This window comes from Macrobrachium rosenbergii, chromosome 2, assembly GCF_040412425.1.
Source record: "Macrobrachium rosenbergii isolate ZJJX-2024 chromosome 2, ASM4041242v1, whole genome shotgun sequence".
Lineage (NCBI taxonomy): Eukaryota > Metazoa > Arthropoda > Malacostraca > Decapoda > Palaemonidae > Macrobrachium > Macrobrachium rosenbergii.
In genome coordinates this window covers 55,271,545-55,290,626 of record NC_089742.1, presented here as the reverse complement: position 1 = coordinate 55,290,626, position 19,082 = coordinate 55,271,545, and the positions used below count along the sequence as shown (strand labels likewise).

Here is a 19,082-nt window from a genome sequence, read left to right as displayed (position 1 = left end):
TGAGATCCAGTATTAAGTGTAAAATCTTGCATTGCTTCTGTCCACACACAGGTTGCCTCAGGTTTTTATAAGTATAAAATGAATAGAATTATTTTGAATAACAAAATTTAGGTACAGCCAAGCTTTCAGCTTGCTGGTTTAGTGAAATTGAATAATGTAAGATTTTTCATTTTAGGCAGCCCATAATACAACTTCCAGTGATAGCAGCAGTTCAGATGAGAGTCACTTTGAAAAAAGGAAGGCAAAAACTATGGCTAAAGCTCGTAATCGCTGTCTTCCAATGAATATGACTGCAGAAGACTTGACTTTAACATCATTCAAGTAAGTGTTCCTTAACGGTGCCAATTGCCGAATTTCAAGGAATTATCAGATTTTAGTTATTAACTGTTTTCAAATGATGTATGTCTGAATAAATATATCTTGAAGTGATAATGTAAAAAAATTTTTTGAGATGGGTTTATTGACAATTTTGTTCATTGCTTGTATGACACTGTGAACCACAAATTGTAAAAAAGACTTGTAAAACACATCTCAATGAATGATTCAGGATAGGCTCAAGTAAGTTGTACACTGTTTTGGACTGTTAAATGTGTAAATAAACATATTTTGAAATGTTATTGCTAACAAAAAATGTTTAGATTGGTGTATGGACAGTTTTGTTCATCGCTTGTATGGCACTATGAATGAGGAATTGTGAAAAAGATCATGTAAAATTGTTAACAACATTTATTCAAAAATAGTCACCCACTAAAATATCCCATTCTCTCTAGCAGTAGTGTCGCAGAGAAAATGGTTTATAATGATACTGGGATAACTTGATCAAGATTTCCTAATTGTTTCAGGGTTCTTGAACATCCAAAAATATGTTTCTTTTGCTGTTTCCTAAAACTTCCTCTTATTTCAAAAATAAATTCTCAGTTGAAGAATAAGTGGTAAAAATTTAAAGTAAATCCATTCAGTCATAAGGTAGAAACAGTCATGTACTCTATAATGAGAGCTTAGTTCTGTTAATTTGATTATATTGTAAATTTCAGGGCATATTCCACATATACTGAAATAGTTTTAGTGCAAAAATCATCTTTCTGTCAAAGTTATTACAAAATAAGCCATAATTTTTTTCTTTTGCTGTTTTCTCAAAACTACTTTTTTCAAAAATAAATTCTTGTTTCTCCAAGCAGACTGAACCAAATTCAATGAAACTTTTATAGAGTGTAGTATAACTATATATCTTGATTTTGTCTTCAGCAAATTCATTTTTGAGTGAAAGTTTTTATTTTGCATATTTTTGAAAAGTGACATCATTTTTCTTAACTGCAAAAAAAAAGGAACTTAGAGGTTGAATTTCTAAATAACCTCATGAGAGAATTTTCATTATTAGTTGTAGAATAAGTGGTAAAAATTGAAGCAAATCCCTTCAGTCATAAGGTAGCAACAATTACCTACTTTTTAATGGGGACTTCATGCTTTAGCACTTCCCTTAAAAATGTGTTATACAACTGTTAAAAATGCGTTGTTATTATAAAACTGTTAATGTCTTCCAGAAATTTTTAAAGGGACATTGAGCAGCTCACTTTAGAAAAGACTAAAAGTTTTTATAATCCTTGTGAGTTTCCAGTTACATTACTATTGTACTTTTCATTTGTTCCCATTAATCTTCTGACCTTGCTGTTGTATATTCATTTGTTCCCATTAGTCTTTCTACCTGGTGGAAATTCAACTTTTACTATCGTCAGATTATTGTAACGCAAAACGTTTATCATCATTAATGTTTTACCAAAGATTTTCCATGTAGATATATGGATGTGGAATTTCTCTCTACTCTTTGTTTTGCTCCCTGAATTATATGATCAAGACCTTCTATGCTCCTTTTCTCTGATTACTGGTGTTTGTCATGCTACTTCGATATCTACTGTACTACTTTCCTGACTAATTGTACCCCATTCCTTATCATCATGTCTGAATGATATCAGTATATTAGCTCTCAGTTTATTTTCCAGCTCCTGGACAACACCTCTCTCTACAACTTCCTCATTTTTTAGTATGATCTCCCCTCTTTACTTTGGACATAAAACTTATCATTCTGTAGCCCACCTCTTCAGTCTCTTCCATTATCTTTGTTAGTACCTGTGTTTTTTCTGCATACAGGAATACGGGCCTTACATATGTATGATAAGTTTTGTGGACTTTTCTAAAGGGATACTTTTGTGTAGAATTCATCCAGAAATCTCTCTTTGTTCCGATACAGATACTCCCTACACCTTTATATATAGGAGATTCCCGTTGCGCTTTGCATGCTTCGGCTGAGTGTAGACTCGTTCTGCTGAAATCCACTTACTTCCTGTTTGCCCTAGTCTGATCCTACCACACGTGGTCAATTACTTTCCAGCCGAGCGTGTGATAGTGCATACCTAGACACTTCTGTGTCTTGTAGTCTCTTGTTAATTTCGTGTGTTTTTTATGGGGTTTGTTCTTTTCCCTTTACATTACTTCTGAACTCTTATTTTTTCTGTGTTGACAAAGTGGGAACTAGCTTATAGAATTAGGTTTCTATCAGTGATATGCAGAGATACCCACAGGTGACTGGATCACATGATCAAGAGTTGGTGTGGGAGTGTTGTTCAGTCTTCCCAATCTTATGACAAAGATTTGGTCTGTATTTTTTATATGGAACTGAGTGAAGTGTGTTGAGAAGTTTCCAACTTTGTTGGTAATAGTGTGTTACCTCAACAAGCAATTTTGAAGCGGATTCGTGTTTCTGCCACCACCATGGAAGAAAATAGAAAACACGAATGATGTTGATGCATGGGCAAAGGCAAAGCACGTGGGAAATTCATGTCACCTGTGTTAATTGACCCCCAATCAGTTGGTATTTCATGTGGAGGACTTGAATGTTTTTGGAAGGCCACTTGTAGTGGAATGTGTTTGGAAGGCCACTTGTAGTGAGTGAAAAGTGGCCCTCTCCTCAGTGGGAGAAATCTTCCCCCTGTATCACCTTCACCTGCATCCCTTCTCCCTCACTCACATTACCCATCCATACTCCTCCATTACCTGTCACGCCTAGTAGGAACATTTTTCCTCATCTTTCTTCCCCTGCTCCTAAGGAAGTTCCACAGGAAGTGTTGTTGGTGTTGTGGCAGACATTCAACAAAGAATTCTGGGATGGGAGTGTGATGGGCAACACGATGGTTCTGGTATGGGAGAATAAGACTGGGAAGCGCTCTGGAGTGGACTCCCCCCTTAGCCCTTCCCTACACATGGGAGACCATGAACAGGCAGGGCCCTGTGGATTCCAACAGATGAGACGAAGGGCTTCCTCTGCTGAGTCAGACTCCCCTCTACAACCAGCTTCAGGACAGAAGAAGCTTCGTCGACCAGATCACCCCCTGGGATGAAGAGAAAGGGTCACTGTTCCGTAACGAACCGGATTAGGGATGGGAGAAGTAGGAGAAGAGTCGTTAGTCTCCATATCTGTCCAGGGACACCACCTGCTCACGTTCTAGAAGCGTAACGCGGCACAGTGCTTCCTTGAGGTATGAGCGACATGAAAAGAACCATCTCTCTTGGAAATAGTCCAAGTGCTGGTCTGTCACTCCCCGTCCTCAGTTGCCATACCTGTCCAGGCACACCTCCGCTCTGTGTCAGCAATTAAAGGCTACATGCCTGTCCTTTCTAAGGAGTTTAAAACAAGGGGCATATGGTAAAACATTTTGAAAAAATTTGCACACTCAGAGTTTTAAAACTGCCTGAGTGGAGTGTCACCAGGGTTCTAGCTTCATTGACTAAGTCTCCTTATGAACTGATCAGGACTGCTTTGGACCGAGACTTTACTTTAAAAACAGTGTTTCTCTCGGCAGTGGCATCGATGAAGAGGGTCGTAGAAATACACGCCCTTTCGTATGAGGTCTCATACCCATGGTTGGACGGAATTGGGGGTTACAATCCTCCCAGAGTTCGTAGCAACGACACTAGAAGCCCCCCACACATGACCCAAGGTTTGATGGTTTTTCAAGGACTTTGTGGGGAACAATCAAGAGGAAATGCTACTATGTCCAGTCAGAGCTGTGAAAGCCTACCTAAAACGGACAGCTTCCCGTAGACCAGTGAATGTAGATCATTCATTAGTGCAGGCCAAACAAAGGAGGAGATATCAAAGAACATGGTCACCTTCTGGCTGAGAGGTGATAAAGAGCTTACAGTTCAGAAGGTAGTGCACAAGTCCTGTCCTGACCAGAGTCAAGGCACATGACATTAGAGGTATAGGTCCTTCAGTAGCCTTCAAGAAGAGCTATGTGGTGGGACAACTCCTGCCTGCAGGCGTTTGGAATAGACAGACGACCTTTACCTCTTTCTACCTTGAGGACTTAACTCATAAATCCTTAGACACATTCACCTTGGGTCCAGGTGTGGCAGCACAGCAGGTGGTTTAAGCTCCGTTACTCGAATGAATTGCTCCATGGAAATCTAGAGGGTACATTTCATAGAATGTTGTTTTACAGGTTTAAAAATATGGGTCATTCCATGCTACATTTTTTTAAGAGAGGTTGACCTCCCACCTAGAGGTGAATACTCCTATACAGTATATGAAGGTTAGGGAGTATTCGTATCAGAACCAGCAACAAATTAGAAATATATTTGTATTTTCCTTAACATACTGTTACGTGTGAGGAGTCTTGGTTGATCATGTATTATTCAATTTACGTAAATTTTACGGCCCTGCAAACCAAGATTACACGTAACCTGTCACTTGAAGCCAAAAGTTAACCTCAAAGACAGACGTTAATTAGCCAAAGGTCGCCAGTTAAGGGTTATTAACCTTAACAAAGAATATTTGAGATGAGTTTGATTTTAAACGCAACGTTCTCCCAAACATTCGGACCGGACGCGAGGCATACAAAAGCATCGAGATTTAACCTGATTTTGCTTACCTAAATCCTAGGTATTTTACTGGAATAATGGGGTTGAAGCTAACAATAAAATAATTAGGCTTAATCTAGACTTTGTAAACACATATACCCTAAGTGGTGGCTGAAGGAAGAAAACAAAGAAAAAATGTGAAATACAGAAAAGTACTAGTCAATCGACGTGAAGCTTCAACAAGAATCGGACTTACCGTGAATGTCGAGTCGCTGCGCAAAACGAGGACCTCAGGAGTCGTATTCTGGCAGTCTTCCCAATTCACTAATTAAGATAGACGTAGGAGGAAAAGTAATAAAGAATAAAGAATATCGTTCGGACACGCACGCAGCGTCACCCTCGTTTAGTGACCGCTGGAATCTCTCTCACTGTCTGACCCGACCTCGCCGTTCCCGCCAGGTGAGGGCTTATACCGCCCGGGCAATCCGACCTTGACAAAGGCATCGCCGAATGCATAGAATAAAGCTTAAGGGCCACCATAACTAGGGTCATTGAGCGTAAACCCTCTCTGAGGCTTAGGTCCCTAATGCCCTAGCATATTTTGTTTACAAACTTTCCAGCCTATGCGGCGCCATTTGTCTACTGCGGTGATTGTTATTTTTAAATTGCCTAGCCTACCGGCGGGCAGAGATGTTCTCTGTCGAGGTGAATCGGACTAATATTCCTACCTAAATACATCGAGGGCAAACAGCAGTAATATTTATAAAAATACATATTACATCTTTATTTCTAATTTGTTATTTCACCCAGGTTGTCAACACTTTTTCCTTATTGCCCTCTCAGTAACTCTTCAAAGTCCATTGTGCCTCCCCTACTATCAAAATATAATGTTCCTACATTTCAGGCATTCAAATCTTGTATTCCTTGTATATTTTATCATGACCATCTTTAGGACACCATCTGTTGCACTCAGTGCACAACACAGCTCAACATCATCTTTCCAACAGCGACCTTCCATATTGTACTTGTTCCTTATCCTCTCCAGTTGCTGTATTTGCTCTGTTTACAGCTATTTCATGTCCTCTCTTCTCAGTTCCTCTCATTCATGTTTTAAACATTTCTACCACTTCCTCCCTTGATTCTGTTTTTAACACTTTTCCAATATGTATCCAACCCCAGTCAAATATGATACTTTGATGGGGTGTGGACAAAAGTGTAAGGGGTACAAGGACTGTATAAATGTTCAAAATAGGGTTTTAGAGTGAGCTCTGTGTAGATTGAATGGTAGTAGAAGTCGGAGAAAAGATGTTCCTTTCTTTTGTAAAGGATTAATGGTGACAAGTTGATGAAAAGTGTGCTGTACAGTGTTAAAGCTGAAGGAGAAAGGGAAAAGGTACATAGGAAAAACTATAATGGTATGAAATATATATAAGAAAGGAACGGCCTCAATTAAGTAAAGATAGATGCAAATGGAGGAAAATTTTTATGTTTTAACAGTTCTTGTATATTTTTGCAATAATTTTTAATAATTTGCCCCATCTTTTACAGGGACAGAGCTAAAGTTGGATCTAGTTTAGCAGACATCGACCCAATGACAGTGGACCGTGATGTTAGCTTTGATTCTATTGGAGGCCTGTCATACCATGTTAAATCCTTGAAGGAAATGATTGTTTTTCCCCTCATGTATCCTGAAGTCTTTGAACGATTCCAGATTACTCCTCCCAGAGGAGTTCTTTTTCATGGACCTCCGGGTTAGTTGAATTTCATTGGATTGTTTGTTTTTAGACTTGAAATTCTTTTCATGAGAGAGAGGATTAATAATAAATATATATATTCTCAAATGTACAAGTCTTAGAATGCATGATTTTCTCCAAGTCTAACATTCAAGTTGTTTTGAGTACTCTTTGTAAAGGAATTGTAATTTGATTGAATTAATTTATGGTACTACAATACAATTTGATGCTAATTGGTTTCAATTTTATTAAAAATTTAATAAAAGACTTGAGTCTCACGGCCTGATGCATTTTTTCACAGAATAATACAGGCTCCTTAATTTTGGTGAAAACAAGCGCTTTTAGATTTAAGCAGCTCTTCAAGGTTGAGCTTGTCCCATGTAGATATATCTCATTTCAGGTACGGGAAAAACACTTGTTGCCAGGGCTTTGGCTAATGAGTGTGGTGTTGGTAGCAAGAAAGTTGCATTCTTCATGCGCAAAGGTGCTGACTGTCTTAGCAAATGGGTTGGTGAATCTGAAAGACAACTAAGACTTTTGTTTGATCAGGTAAGCATTTTATAGAAATTGAGACAGTATTCTTGTGCCTGCCTGTAAGAGTTTTTGTTAAACATGAAGACGTTACTAACATTATGAGCATTTCTTTGATGTGTACCATATCATGTTAAATTCTGTGTTCCTTCATTTTCTTTGTACCAAATCATGTTCAATTTATTCTTTAATTTTAAATTATGATTATTGCAGGCTTACCAGATGCGCCCGTCTATTATATTTTTTGATGAAATAGATGGGCTGGCACCAGTTCGATCTTCTAGGCAGGATCAGATTCACTCTAGTATAGTGTCAACGCTTCTCGCCCTTATGGATGGGTTGGACTCCCGTGGAGAAGTAATAGTAATTGGGGCAACAAATAGAATTGATGCTATTGATCCTGCATTGAGAAGGCCAGGACGATTTGATAGAGAATTCCACTTCCCCCTTCCCTCGTATAAGGTAAAAATACAATAATCACTCATTGCCCAGTCATTTGAAATTTTGTAATTGGATGCAAAAATTATTTTAATTAAAGACTTTTATTTACTTTTCTCTAAATTGCATTTTGTTTTAAGAGAAGGCCATCTCATTTGACCCCTGTTTGCTGAGCCACATAGGAGTTCCTTTATCACAAACCATTAGGTGACTTTTGTAGGCTAGGAATGTAAGTAACCCATAAAAATTTAAAAAGACAGATGAATAGAATATATGTACACAATATTTTATCACATTGATACAGTATTGCAAATCTGATATGTAAAGATAAAACAAAAAATACTCAATTAGGTTAAGAGTACACAAATCCATGGCAATGTGCACAGTAAAGGAAAACGTAAACTAAGTAAAGATGAAGTTGTCCATAAGTGCAGAAAACGTGTTGTATTGTGTACTGAGATAAGTTTTAAGTATATCTTAGTTTTACCAGACCACTGAGCTGATTAACAGCTCTCCTAGGGCTGGCCCGAAGGATTAGACTTATTTTTACGTGGCTAAGAACCAATTGGTTACTTAGCAACGGGACCTACAGCTTATTGTGGAATCCGAACCACATTATAGCGAGGAATGAATTTCTATCACCAGAAATAAATTCCTCTAACTCTTCATCAGCCGGCCGTGGGAATTGAACTCGGGCCCATCGAGCGACAGTCGAAAGCTCAACCGAGTCGGCCAACAAAGGGCTAGTGTGTACTGAGATATTATGACTATATTGGTTAATACTATAAATTTAAAATTTTTTGTATAACAAGGCTTAAAGCTATTTTTGAATAATGCGATATTATGTGGTATGATATACATGTAAGTATACAAAAGTTTACCATCGTTCCTCCAAAACAAACATTAAATTTGATAAATCATTGTATTGAATTACCAGCTTTGTCTCTTACATTGTATGTTACTGATGTTACCAGTTCCTTGCCTATACAATTCTATTGAAGTTTTTACTGGTTCCAGCTGGTGCTAGAAAATTTATCCAAATGTTGGGACCACAGGTTTTTTAGTTATGAAAAATACAAATTATTTTTAAAAAGTTATGATTTTACAGCAGTAGTGCTTACAGTACTTATTTATGTGGTTTGGTATACAAAAATATTCATTTCACAATCCATTCATCCAAGTATTCAATGAAAATCAATTGATTGTGAAACAAAGTATATATTTTTAAATCAAAGTCTTTCAGTTGCTTGGTTGCACCTCTGGCAAATGCACAAGATTGATCTGGATGATTGTCCCATTTTAAGTATGGTACATGAAAGTTAAGTTTTTTTCTGCATCAGAAGTTTCCCCATTTGCTCTGTTGCATTGCTGGAAAATTAAAAAGGTTACTTTACTTATAAGTAAACATCTGACTTAGAGTACATTACACTTCAGATAATCCAATTTTTTTAATAGAGACCTAGTTTAACAAAAATTTGAAACTGAAGCTCACTTGAGTTGTTGAGAGTGCATGTAGATTGAGGTAATAAAAGGTAGTAACACAAATGTACATGACAAATCTGATATACTAAGTGTTGATTCTCTGGTGGGGTAAAATTAATATATAATTTTTATTTGCATAAATTTTTAGGTAATGTTTTACCATGATCTTTTGTTCTTCCAGGCACGTTTACATATTCTGAAGATCCACACTGAGAAATGGGAACCTCAGCCCAGCAAAAAACTCATGTGTCATTTGGCACAGCAGACAGTTGGTTATTGTGGTGCAGATATCAAATCACTTTGTGCTGAAGCAACTCTTGTAGCCTTAAGATCAAGATATCCACAAATCTATGCAAGTAAACAGAAGCTTCTGATAGATGTGTCTCAGGTTAATGTAAGTATATGTAATTAATTCAGTGTAATTTAATTATTTGGAATGAATCTTGCTTTTTGTTAAAGTTAGCTTAAATCTTTGTGCCATCAGGTGCACTTGGCACTTAAAAAATTCAAACCATGCTTGGCTAACCATTAGGACTGTCAACAGTCACCTGTTTTCCACTAGATGGTGTCGGAATGTTTACATTTGAGTCAGAATTCTTCACGCTGTCTCCTTCTACAGATGGTGTGAATCTGTAGTTATATTTTGATGATTCTGGCTAAATTTGTCCTGTATGGTATTGTGCTTGTTTTCTGTTTATTGCATTATGTCGGCTACACCAAGCAAAGATGAAAGCATTAGGCTGTATAGAAAGTTTGTGGAAACTGAATCTTTCGGTTTTGCAGAATGGCCACTGAGGCACGAGTGTGGTTTTCTTGATGTCAAGGTAATGAGTGATCTGATGAGATGATGGAATTTTATGTAGTATCGCAAAGTGCTAGAGGGATGATACCGCATCTTTTCCAGTTTTGAAGTGGCTTAGAGCTGGGTTGTCTTACATATGATATAGCCGAAGTTGCCTCTAATAGGTCAGGTACTTAAGCCTAATTTGGTTGCGGTATTTCTTTCTTAGTGCTACAGCTCGATTACTGGAAGAGTAATATATATATATATATACACAGGTGTATATATATATTTTGCATATGTGTAATGTTTTTGCATGCACACATAAATAGGCCTATGTATGTATATGTATATACAGGCAGTCCCCGGGTTACAACAGGTCCAGCTTACAACGTTCTGAGGTTGTGACGCTTTTCAGATATATTCATCAGAAATTATTTCCCAGTTTACGATGTGTGTTCCAGGGTTAGTCTTTTGCAACAGCAACATTCAACAAGACAGACATGGTCCATGCAGACAACACGACTGCATTGGGGTACATCAAGAGCCAGGGAGGGATTTCATTATGAGGCAGCCAAAGATCTTCTCCTTGGGGCAAAGGGCAGTAGCATCAGGATTGTCACAAATTTCATCCAGGGCAAATTAAACGTTCTTGCGGATGAGTTGAGTTGCTGCAGACAGGTTCTACCTTTGGATTGAACACTGAATCTGCAGGTGTGCACCAACTTGTGGAAATGGCAGGGAAAGCCGTCGATAGTCCTGTTTGCAACGTTGAGGAACCATCACCTCCTCTTATACTGTTCCCCAGCCCTGGACCTCTGGCTGCATCACTATTAGTTTCTAACATTATTTTATTATAAATCTAGAGTGAATTAGCCGGGTGATAGAACAGCTCTTGCTTCTCGGTAATCGCCTCTTATTTGTTGTGCAGACAGCACTCCACCTGTTGTCACGGTTACTTGGTGACGTCATGAAAGAAATCTCGTAACTTTCCCATCCGTGCAGACAACACCCGAAGTTGTCAAGGATACGTGGTGATGTCATACAAGAATCCTCTACCTTCTCCACCCAAATACCCTCAGCCAATCAGCATTCAGTGTACATTCAACCCCTTACTGACCCTGTCGTATATAAAGAGCAGGCCCCGCCACTCTTGAGGGAAATGTGTCCTACAATCACCACTAACAAAGATTTTATACAGAAGAATGACAACTCTGTTGAGGATGGACACCAGACTTCTGTTACAGATATAGTGTATTCACCAGATATAAAATTACACCCTGATTTGCAACTGTCTTTACACCCTGATTTGCAACTCTTCCTCTCCAAGACTGCCAAACATCAGCAAGTTAGTGGCAGAATGCAGTAACAATGAAAATCCAGTTATTAGAAAGATAGTGGAAACTATAAATTGAATGCAGCTGTTGCAGCTATAACATTCAACACTACATGTTTGGAAGAGGGTCTGCTACTTTATTATTATTTTTATTATTATTATTTGTGAAGAAATCTACATTGTTGTAAGTGTAAGTATATAAATGAAAATAAATATATACAGTGAATTATTATTATTAGTATTATTATTATTATTATTATTATTATTATTATTGTTGTTGTTATATGTAGGCTGAATCTTGTCATTGTTGCGTCTAAAAAATATTGTCTATACGTAATGTAAAATTTTCTAATTTGTTAGCATTATGCAAAAGCTACATTAGAAGCTGTTGTTTGTGGAACAATTAAATTTTTTCATTTCCAATTTTCAGGTGAAGCTTTGTCACTTCAGGGTTGCAATGTCAAAGATAGTTGCTGCAGGGCAGAGATCAGCAGCAGCTGTAGGCCGGCGGTTAAGTACTTCAGTGCAGCCATTACTTGAAGCTTCCCTCACCATGGCTTTGCGTATTCTAGGTAGAAGTTTTCCACACGCATTTGCGAAGCATGTTGAATTGAAGGACTGTGCTGTTCACCGACCAAGATTGTTACTGACAGGGATAAGAGCCCAGGGTCAGAGCACACATCTTGGTCCAGCCATTGTTCATGCTCTTGAAAAAGTTCCAACCCATAAATTGGATCTTTCTGCTTTGTACTCTGTTTCAGCCCGAGCACCTGAAGAAGCTTGTGCACAGGTACAGCATATTAATACTGGTTTTAATGTCAATATTGTATTCTTTAATTATTACATGTATTGTTATTGTTGGTACAGCATAAACAAAGTATTTTAGAAAACTATGAGTTCCAAACCAAGCCTACATTTGAGGAGATGACTGGACAAGAAAAAGTTGATAAAATATGTACAATATATGGAAATATTAGATGACTAAACTCAGAATTTAAGAACTAGCACAAAAATACTTCATATAAGTTCACAATAAGTGTAATTAAGAAAAATAAATGGGTGTATGGCTCAGCTTTTTTTTATGATTAGGCTTGCCATTAGCTGCAGATGGACTGATGTTTTATGACACATTGACTTGAAGTTTTGAATAACGTATATGAATCTGTTAGTTGGGGTTAGCATCATTCTGTTGTAACTTAAAGTTATTTCCTTTATTTCTTTTTGATATTGGTCGTCATTTTGCTATTCTTCTTAAGTCGACTGCTGTTTACCATTTGTATAGTTTAAAGGAAGCTCTCCTCTGTATAATTTGGTTCATTAACCCTTTAACACCGAAGCCATATTTACAAAAACGTCTCCCGTATGCCGGCGGCGTTCGGTGAGTTAGCGCCGAAGCGGAAAAAAAGTTTTTTAAAAAAATCACAGCACGCTTAGTTTTTAAGATTAAGAGTTCATTTTTGGCCCATTATTTTTTGTCATTGCCTGAAGTTTAGTATGCAACCATCAGAAATGAAAAAAAATATCATTATCATATATAAATATTGGAATATATGACAGCGGAAAAAAAAACTTATATAATTGTATACAAATCGCGCTGTAAGCAAAACGGTTAAAGCTAATGACTTAATTTTTTTTAGTTGTATTGTACACTAAATTGCGATGATTTTGGTATATAACAAGCTTTAAAATGATCAAAGCAACACAGAGAAAATATTATCACAAAATGATGCGTGAATTCGTAACGCGCGGACGTAAAAAAATTTTTTTTTTTTCAAAAATTCACTATGAATCGAAATATTGTGTTAGAGACTTCCCGTTTGTTGAAAAATGAAGCTAATTGATTGAATATTACTAGACTGTAAGTGTTTTAGCTTACAATTGCAGTTTTCGACCATTTCGGTCGAGTTAAAGTTGACCGAAAGTCGAATTTTTTCTATTTATCGTGATTTATATGAAAATATTTCAAAACTGATAAAAGCTACAACCATGAGTTATTTTTTGTTGTAAATGAAATTGCGCACATTTTCATATATAAAACTTTATGTATCGACTAATATAAAACGGTGCAAATATTACGACAATGAGACGAAAGAATTTCTGAGATGTTCGGCCGAGTTACCGTGCAGACGTAAGGAAAATGTTTTTTTTAAAATTCACCATAAATCGAAATATTGTGCTAGAGACTTCCAGTTTATTGCAAAATGAAGGTAAACGATTGAATATTACTAGAATGTAAGAGTTTTGGCTTACAATTGCGTTTTTTGACCATTTCGGTCGAGTTAAAGTTGACTGAAGGTTGAAATTTTGACAGTTATCGTGATTTATGTGAAAATATTTCAAAACTGATAAAAGCTACAACCATGAGCTAATTTCTGTTGTATTCTACATGAAATTGCACACATTTTCATATATAAAAGTTTATGTAACGACTAATGTAAAACGATGCAAACATTACGACAACATGACGAAAGAATTTCTGAGATGTTCGGCCGAGTTATCACACAAGAGACGTAAGGAAAAAATTTTTTTCAGAAATTCACCATAAATCGAAATATTGTGCTAGAGACTTCCAGTTTGTTGCAAAATGAAGGTACATGATTGAATATTACTAGAATGTAAGAGTTTTAGCTTATAATTGCGTTTTTTTATCATTTCGGTCGAGTTAAAGTTGACCAAGGTTGAAATTTTGGCAGTTATCGTGATTTATATGAAAATATTTCAAAACTGATAAAAGCTACAACCATGAGTTATTTTCTGTTGTATTCTACATGAAATTGCGCACATTTCCATATATAAAACTTTATGTAACGACTAATATAAAACAGTGCAAACATTACGACAACGTGATTTAAAGAATTTCTGGCGTGGACGTAAGGAAAAGTTTTTTCAAAAATTCACCATAAATCAAAATATTGTGCTAGAGACTTCCAATTGGTTGCAAAATGAAGGTAAATGATTGAATATTACTAGAACGTAAGAGTATTAGCTTACAATTGCGTTTTTGACCATTTCGGTCGAGTCAAAGTTGACCGAAGTTGAAATTTTGGCAGTTATCGTGATTTATATGAAAATATTTCAAAACAGATAAAAGCTACAACCATGAGTTATTTTCTGTTGTATTGTACATGAAATTGCGCACATTTTCATATATAAAACTTTATGTAACGGCTAATATAGAACAGTGCAAAAATTACGACAAAATGACAAAAGAATTTCTGAAATTTTCGGCCGAGTTACCGCGCGGGCGTAAGAAAAAGGTTTTTTTAAAAAATTCACCATAAATCAAAATATTGTGCTAGAGACTTCCAATTTGTTGCAAAATGAAGGTACATGATTGAATATTACTAGAATGTAAGAGTTTTAGCTTACAATTGCGTTTTTCGACCATTTCGGTCGAGTCAAAGTTGACCGAAGGTTGAAATTTTTTGTAGTCTACGCTTGCTACGTCCACTCGGCATTCAACAGACAATTTTAGTCGACGTTTGCTACGTCCAACAGGCGTTTAAGGGTTAAGGACACTGTTTACAGTGTACCTTGTATTGCACACTATAGGCAGTACTATAGGTTTTTGTAAGTCCTGAATGGCTTACTGTCCAGTCCAGACCAGTCCTTTTTCCCCAAATACAGCATATTTTTGTCATACTCTTCATCCATTCCTTAGAGATTACTAGTACTTTAAATTGTTTTAATGAGACAACTAAGTCATGTCTTTGGACTCTGTAAGCCTCATATGGAGGATTTGTTCTTGAGAGAAGGTTGGAAATTGGACAACAGTCAGGTTAATAGAAGTTTGAATGTCAAGTATTAAGAGATGAAAAAGAATCTGGTGAAAAGTAATTGGAATAAAGCATTACAGTTTTGGGTAGAGGGATGCTTCAAAAAATGTACACTTAATTTATGCCCTTCTATGGAGGAAATGACAGCCAGTAAGTATGAAATGTTTATAATTAAACTTGAGACTACCTGTATATGCAAACACATTTTTGTAATTGGTATTTTTCTGAGTGAAACTGACAAAATCACATTGCATTGGGAACACTTCTCATTACTCTGGGCCACACTTCATCTGGAAGAGCGAAGAAAGGGAGAAGGGCACTGAAGATCATGAATGGCATGTATAAAAACAGGATTTAATGTAAAGTCATTATTTGTTATACCATCCAATTAGTCATAATTGGCCTGAATTGCACTTTAGGAGGGAGGGCAAAGCAGATGAGTTTCTGAAGCATTCACTGAGTGACTTTCTCCCTTCAGACTCTTTCAAGATTGTGTGACTGGGTCATTTTTATATGAAATAAGGCTGATACGTAATAGTGGTCTTGTATGTAACAAGTAACATATTAGAAGATATGATGAAAAGACAACTGTTTTCAGTAATTTAACCAAATATAATAGTCAAGAGAGATATGCCAAGGAAGTGGTAGTAGTTGCTGGTAATGTAGTGAGACCTAGACAACCCAACATAGTTTATCACGTATATGAATAAGCTTATTCATATTGATAATGATGCAGGCATTTTTTTTATTGAACTAATAGATACCAATTTTAATGATATTCATCTTTAACTGCAGGTGTTCCATGAGGCTCGTCGCAGTTTTCCAAGTATTGTTTATGTACCTCACATAGATCAGTGGTGGGGAACTACCTCAGATACCTTACGTGCAACATTTGCATCACTGCTAGATGACTTGGATCCTACATCTCCACTTTTACTCTTAGCTACCTCAGATGTGCCCTATGATGAATTGGATGGTGATGTAAGTTTATTGAACATTTCTTTTGGTTTAACACAAAAAGTTTATTGTAACAACCTGTTTCCCCCGTGCTGTAATATTTTTTCTACTTTAATTTGTTATTCAAAATCCAGTTGATCACAGTTAACTTAATTCCATGTTAAATAACCCCAATAATGGTAATAACCCAATTCCATGGTAAACTACCCTGCTGCACTGGTTTGAAGAGTTGAAAAAAGAGTTGTTCTACTGTACATTCCCAGCCTGCTGGCCACCTTCACTCTTATTATGATTACATTGGATGTTTATGGTGCATCCCAGGTTTACACAGTTCTTTCCCAGACTTCGTGCTTTTTTTTATATAGTTTTCTTAGTATACAGTTTTAGTTCATTATTCCAACATTAGTAATAAGTACAGTTCTTCAGGGAGTACTCTTTACTGTATTCACTTAAAATTTTACATTCATGTTTTAACTTAATTTTTTGTTGTTTTCATAGTAATAGTTGTCTCCATACCTCTTTTGATATTGCTATTTTAATATTTTGAATTGAGCTTTATGAATTTTTAGTCATTGTTACAGGTTGACCATCACTATTCCGGCAATCAGTAGTCCGGAACAATCAGTAATCCGGCACAAATTTCGGCTAGAGTAATTTCCAATGTTTCCGCACTAATTTTCAAAATTCCCGGGTCGCTGCGCTAACTCGCTCGCCGGCCGCTTCGATTTGGTGGCGCAGTGTGCTGCATCAACAAACTGGTAGCCTAGCCAGCCTACATTATACTGAACTCTATTCACATATTAACAGTATTATACAAACATCAACATAACAAATGTGCATCCCTTTCATGGATCTTTTAAAAAGTTATGCTTTACTAAATTGTTTCCAATTGTATTATAAATTGCGATCAATGTTTTGTTTTGGGAATCGGTATCGCGCTGTTTATTTCGTCGCATTTAACTAAGTTCAAAGCGCTTTTCTTGCTTCTAGTTAGCGTAAATGAATATGGATACTTTATTTTTTGGGGACACAGATATTTTTCGTTATACGAAGTGTTTTAAGTTGAAATATAACTTAAATGTTTCGTTGTGAAATTAATATAGCTATTTTTGTTAATATATGACACTCGCGGGAATCACGGCTGGCCGTTTTGGGGGCATGTTTGTTTTGTGTAAAAAAAAAAATCAAGATTCCGTTCGCTATATCATAATACGAGCTTCACGTATTTATCTTTTATCTGCGTGAAAACAGTAGTAATTGTATTCTTTCATGCCCAGTAGTTTTATTAAAATACATTCTCTCCAGTTTTATTTACGGTCAAGTTTCATCCATGTTGCCAATGCACGATAATTTATAGTCATTAGCAGCTTGAACATTGTTTTCTCAGCTTCAGCTACAACTTACAGCTTTAAGTTACTATAGCAGTATATTTCTCTGCCGATCTTTTCTCCAAAGCAAATAAGGGTATAGTGTACAAATTATATCAGTCGTATTGTACAGTACTTAACGTCATTTGTAACAACTACGGTAATTTTGTATTACCGTACGATGGTTGAAATATAAGCAAAACAGTTGTTATCTGATACGATTATTAGCAAAACAAGAGTTTCCCGTTCGGTTGTTTATGGCTGTACGCATTTTTGCAAGAGTATAACGTTACTAACAATACTTTTATCATTCTCTATTACTTTTTTAACTAGCAGATGGAATAAAGAGATGGAGGAAAAGAAGTTTTTCTATTGTAAGTTGGTCTCTCTCGCTGCCTGATTGTACCTGCTGCCTGCACCTGCGCGAATTTTAAAAATATTTCCTAAATATTTTCGTACCCAATCCTAACCCCATCGTAATCGTGAACTCGAAATATCGTAAGTCGAATTATCGTAACTCGAGCACTACCCATATCTGATAATTGTCTTTTCTTTATTATCCAACTTGTACTGATTTATGGGATATTTTAATTCTAAGGTGGTGTGCTTAGCTACTGGGTTTCGTGTATTCTAGCCTAATAAATGGCTAATCCGGCAAAATGGCTAATCCGGCACCCTCCAGGTCCCAGTGATGCCAGATTAGTGATGGTCAACCTGTATTTGTATTTTCTTCCTCCTGTTTGTATTAGTTTTCAGGGAAGAATTTTATTTTTTCTCTGTTCCTGGTAATGTATGCCTTTGCTCCATTTTATAATTATTGCTATTATAATGTAATTTCTTGGACTGTGAATCAGTGTTTTGTTATCCTGTTATTAATGATCCCCACTTGTGCTAGCCTTTGGTGAAGAATGCTATCCTAATTATGTATACAGAACTATATGCTTGGGCTTTATGCATATTGAATTGTAAGCTTATATTTTCAGTTAATATTCTTTGTGCAGATTCTTTTGTTTTATGTGTTAGGGTTTTCATAGTTCAGTTGGTTATGCTTAGACTACAACATTTGGTGGTCCAAACTTCAAGCCCCACTTAGGGCATGATAGATTTCATCATCTATGTCCCATTGAGCTAGGGAAGGGAATTTTTTTATGGTAACTTCAGGGAGTGTGGCAAACTTTGGTTGTGGTAGCAGCTGCTGCTTGAATGGCAGGTTTTCTCCCTTCAGCCTCTCCATACTTCCCAAGAGATTCATGGTTGATGTGCTGCATTGGGTTCTTGTTGCCCTGGTCTTCGGATTCCATAATACCGACTTCTCTGAGGCCTGTCAGGTTGGCTTTTGTAATTTTCTCTTATTGGGATTTGGCCATGCCGTCTGTAGGCTTCCTCCAAGGGAATGGGCTCTGGCCAGCAACAGAACTTTTCCTGATTGTTCCCCCTTTGACAACTACAGTTCCAAGCCCTTTCATTAGCCTCTAAGTTGCCCAGACAGTTGCCCACTCATCCTTACTCTTTGGGTGACTGTTGGATACCAGCTTCTAGGCTTTGTTCCTGTTTGCACTCACCCCTTCTAAACACTTCTGTGGACTTCTTACTTCTTCCAACCAGTCTCTCAAGCAGCTGTTGGTGTTCAGTGAAGATTTAAGTTTGCCTCAGTTCTTGGCTAAATAGGGCTCTCAGCTCTTTGCTCCAATGGTCTGAGTCTGTAATGCCTTTTCGTTTTCATGTGTACTTTCTCTTAAGTGACTAGAATCATACTCAAGACCTCTCATTTGTGTTGGCTTCTAAAGTTTCTTGGTTGCTTGTAGTTGAAGATTTCACCAACATCAA

General features: G+C 36.8%; 1 protein-coding gene across 3 annotated transcripts in view; it reads left to right on the top strand.

Moving 5' to 3' along the window:
- The window catches only part of LOC136847208 (ATPase family AAA domain-containing protein 2-like), a 92,518-nt gene that overhangs the window by 34,633 nt on the left and 38,803 nt on the right, over positions 1-19,082 (top strand). For all 3 annotated transcript variants that reach the window (XM_067118669.1, XM_067118649.1, XM_067118659.1), the window contains exons 8-14: positions 176-321; positions 6,403-6,605; positions 6,988-7,136; positions 7,332-7,580; positions 9,220-9,432; positions 11,586-11,945; positions 15,727-15,912. In XM_067118669.1, coding sequence (XP_066974770.1) covers positions 176-321; positions 6,403-6,605; positions 6,988-7,136; positions 7,332-7,580; positions 9,220-9,432; positions 11,586-11,945; positions 15,727-15,912 — 1,506 coding nt within the window. The remainder of the gene's footprint in view (positions 1-175; positions 322-6,402; positions 6,606-6,987; positions 7,137-7,331; positions 7,581-9,219; positions 9,433-11,585; positions 11,946-15,726; positions 15,913-19,082) is intronic.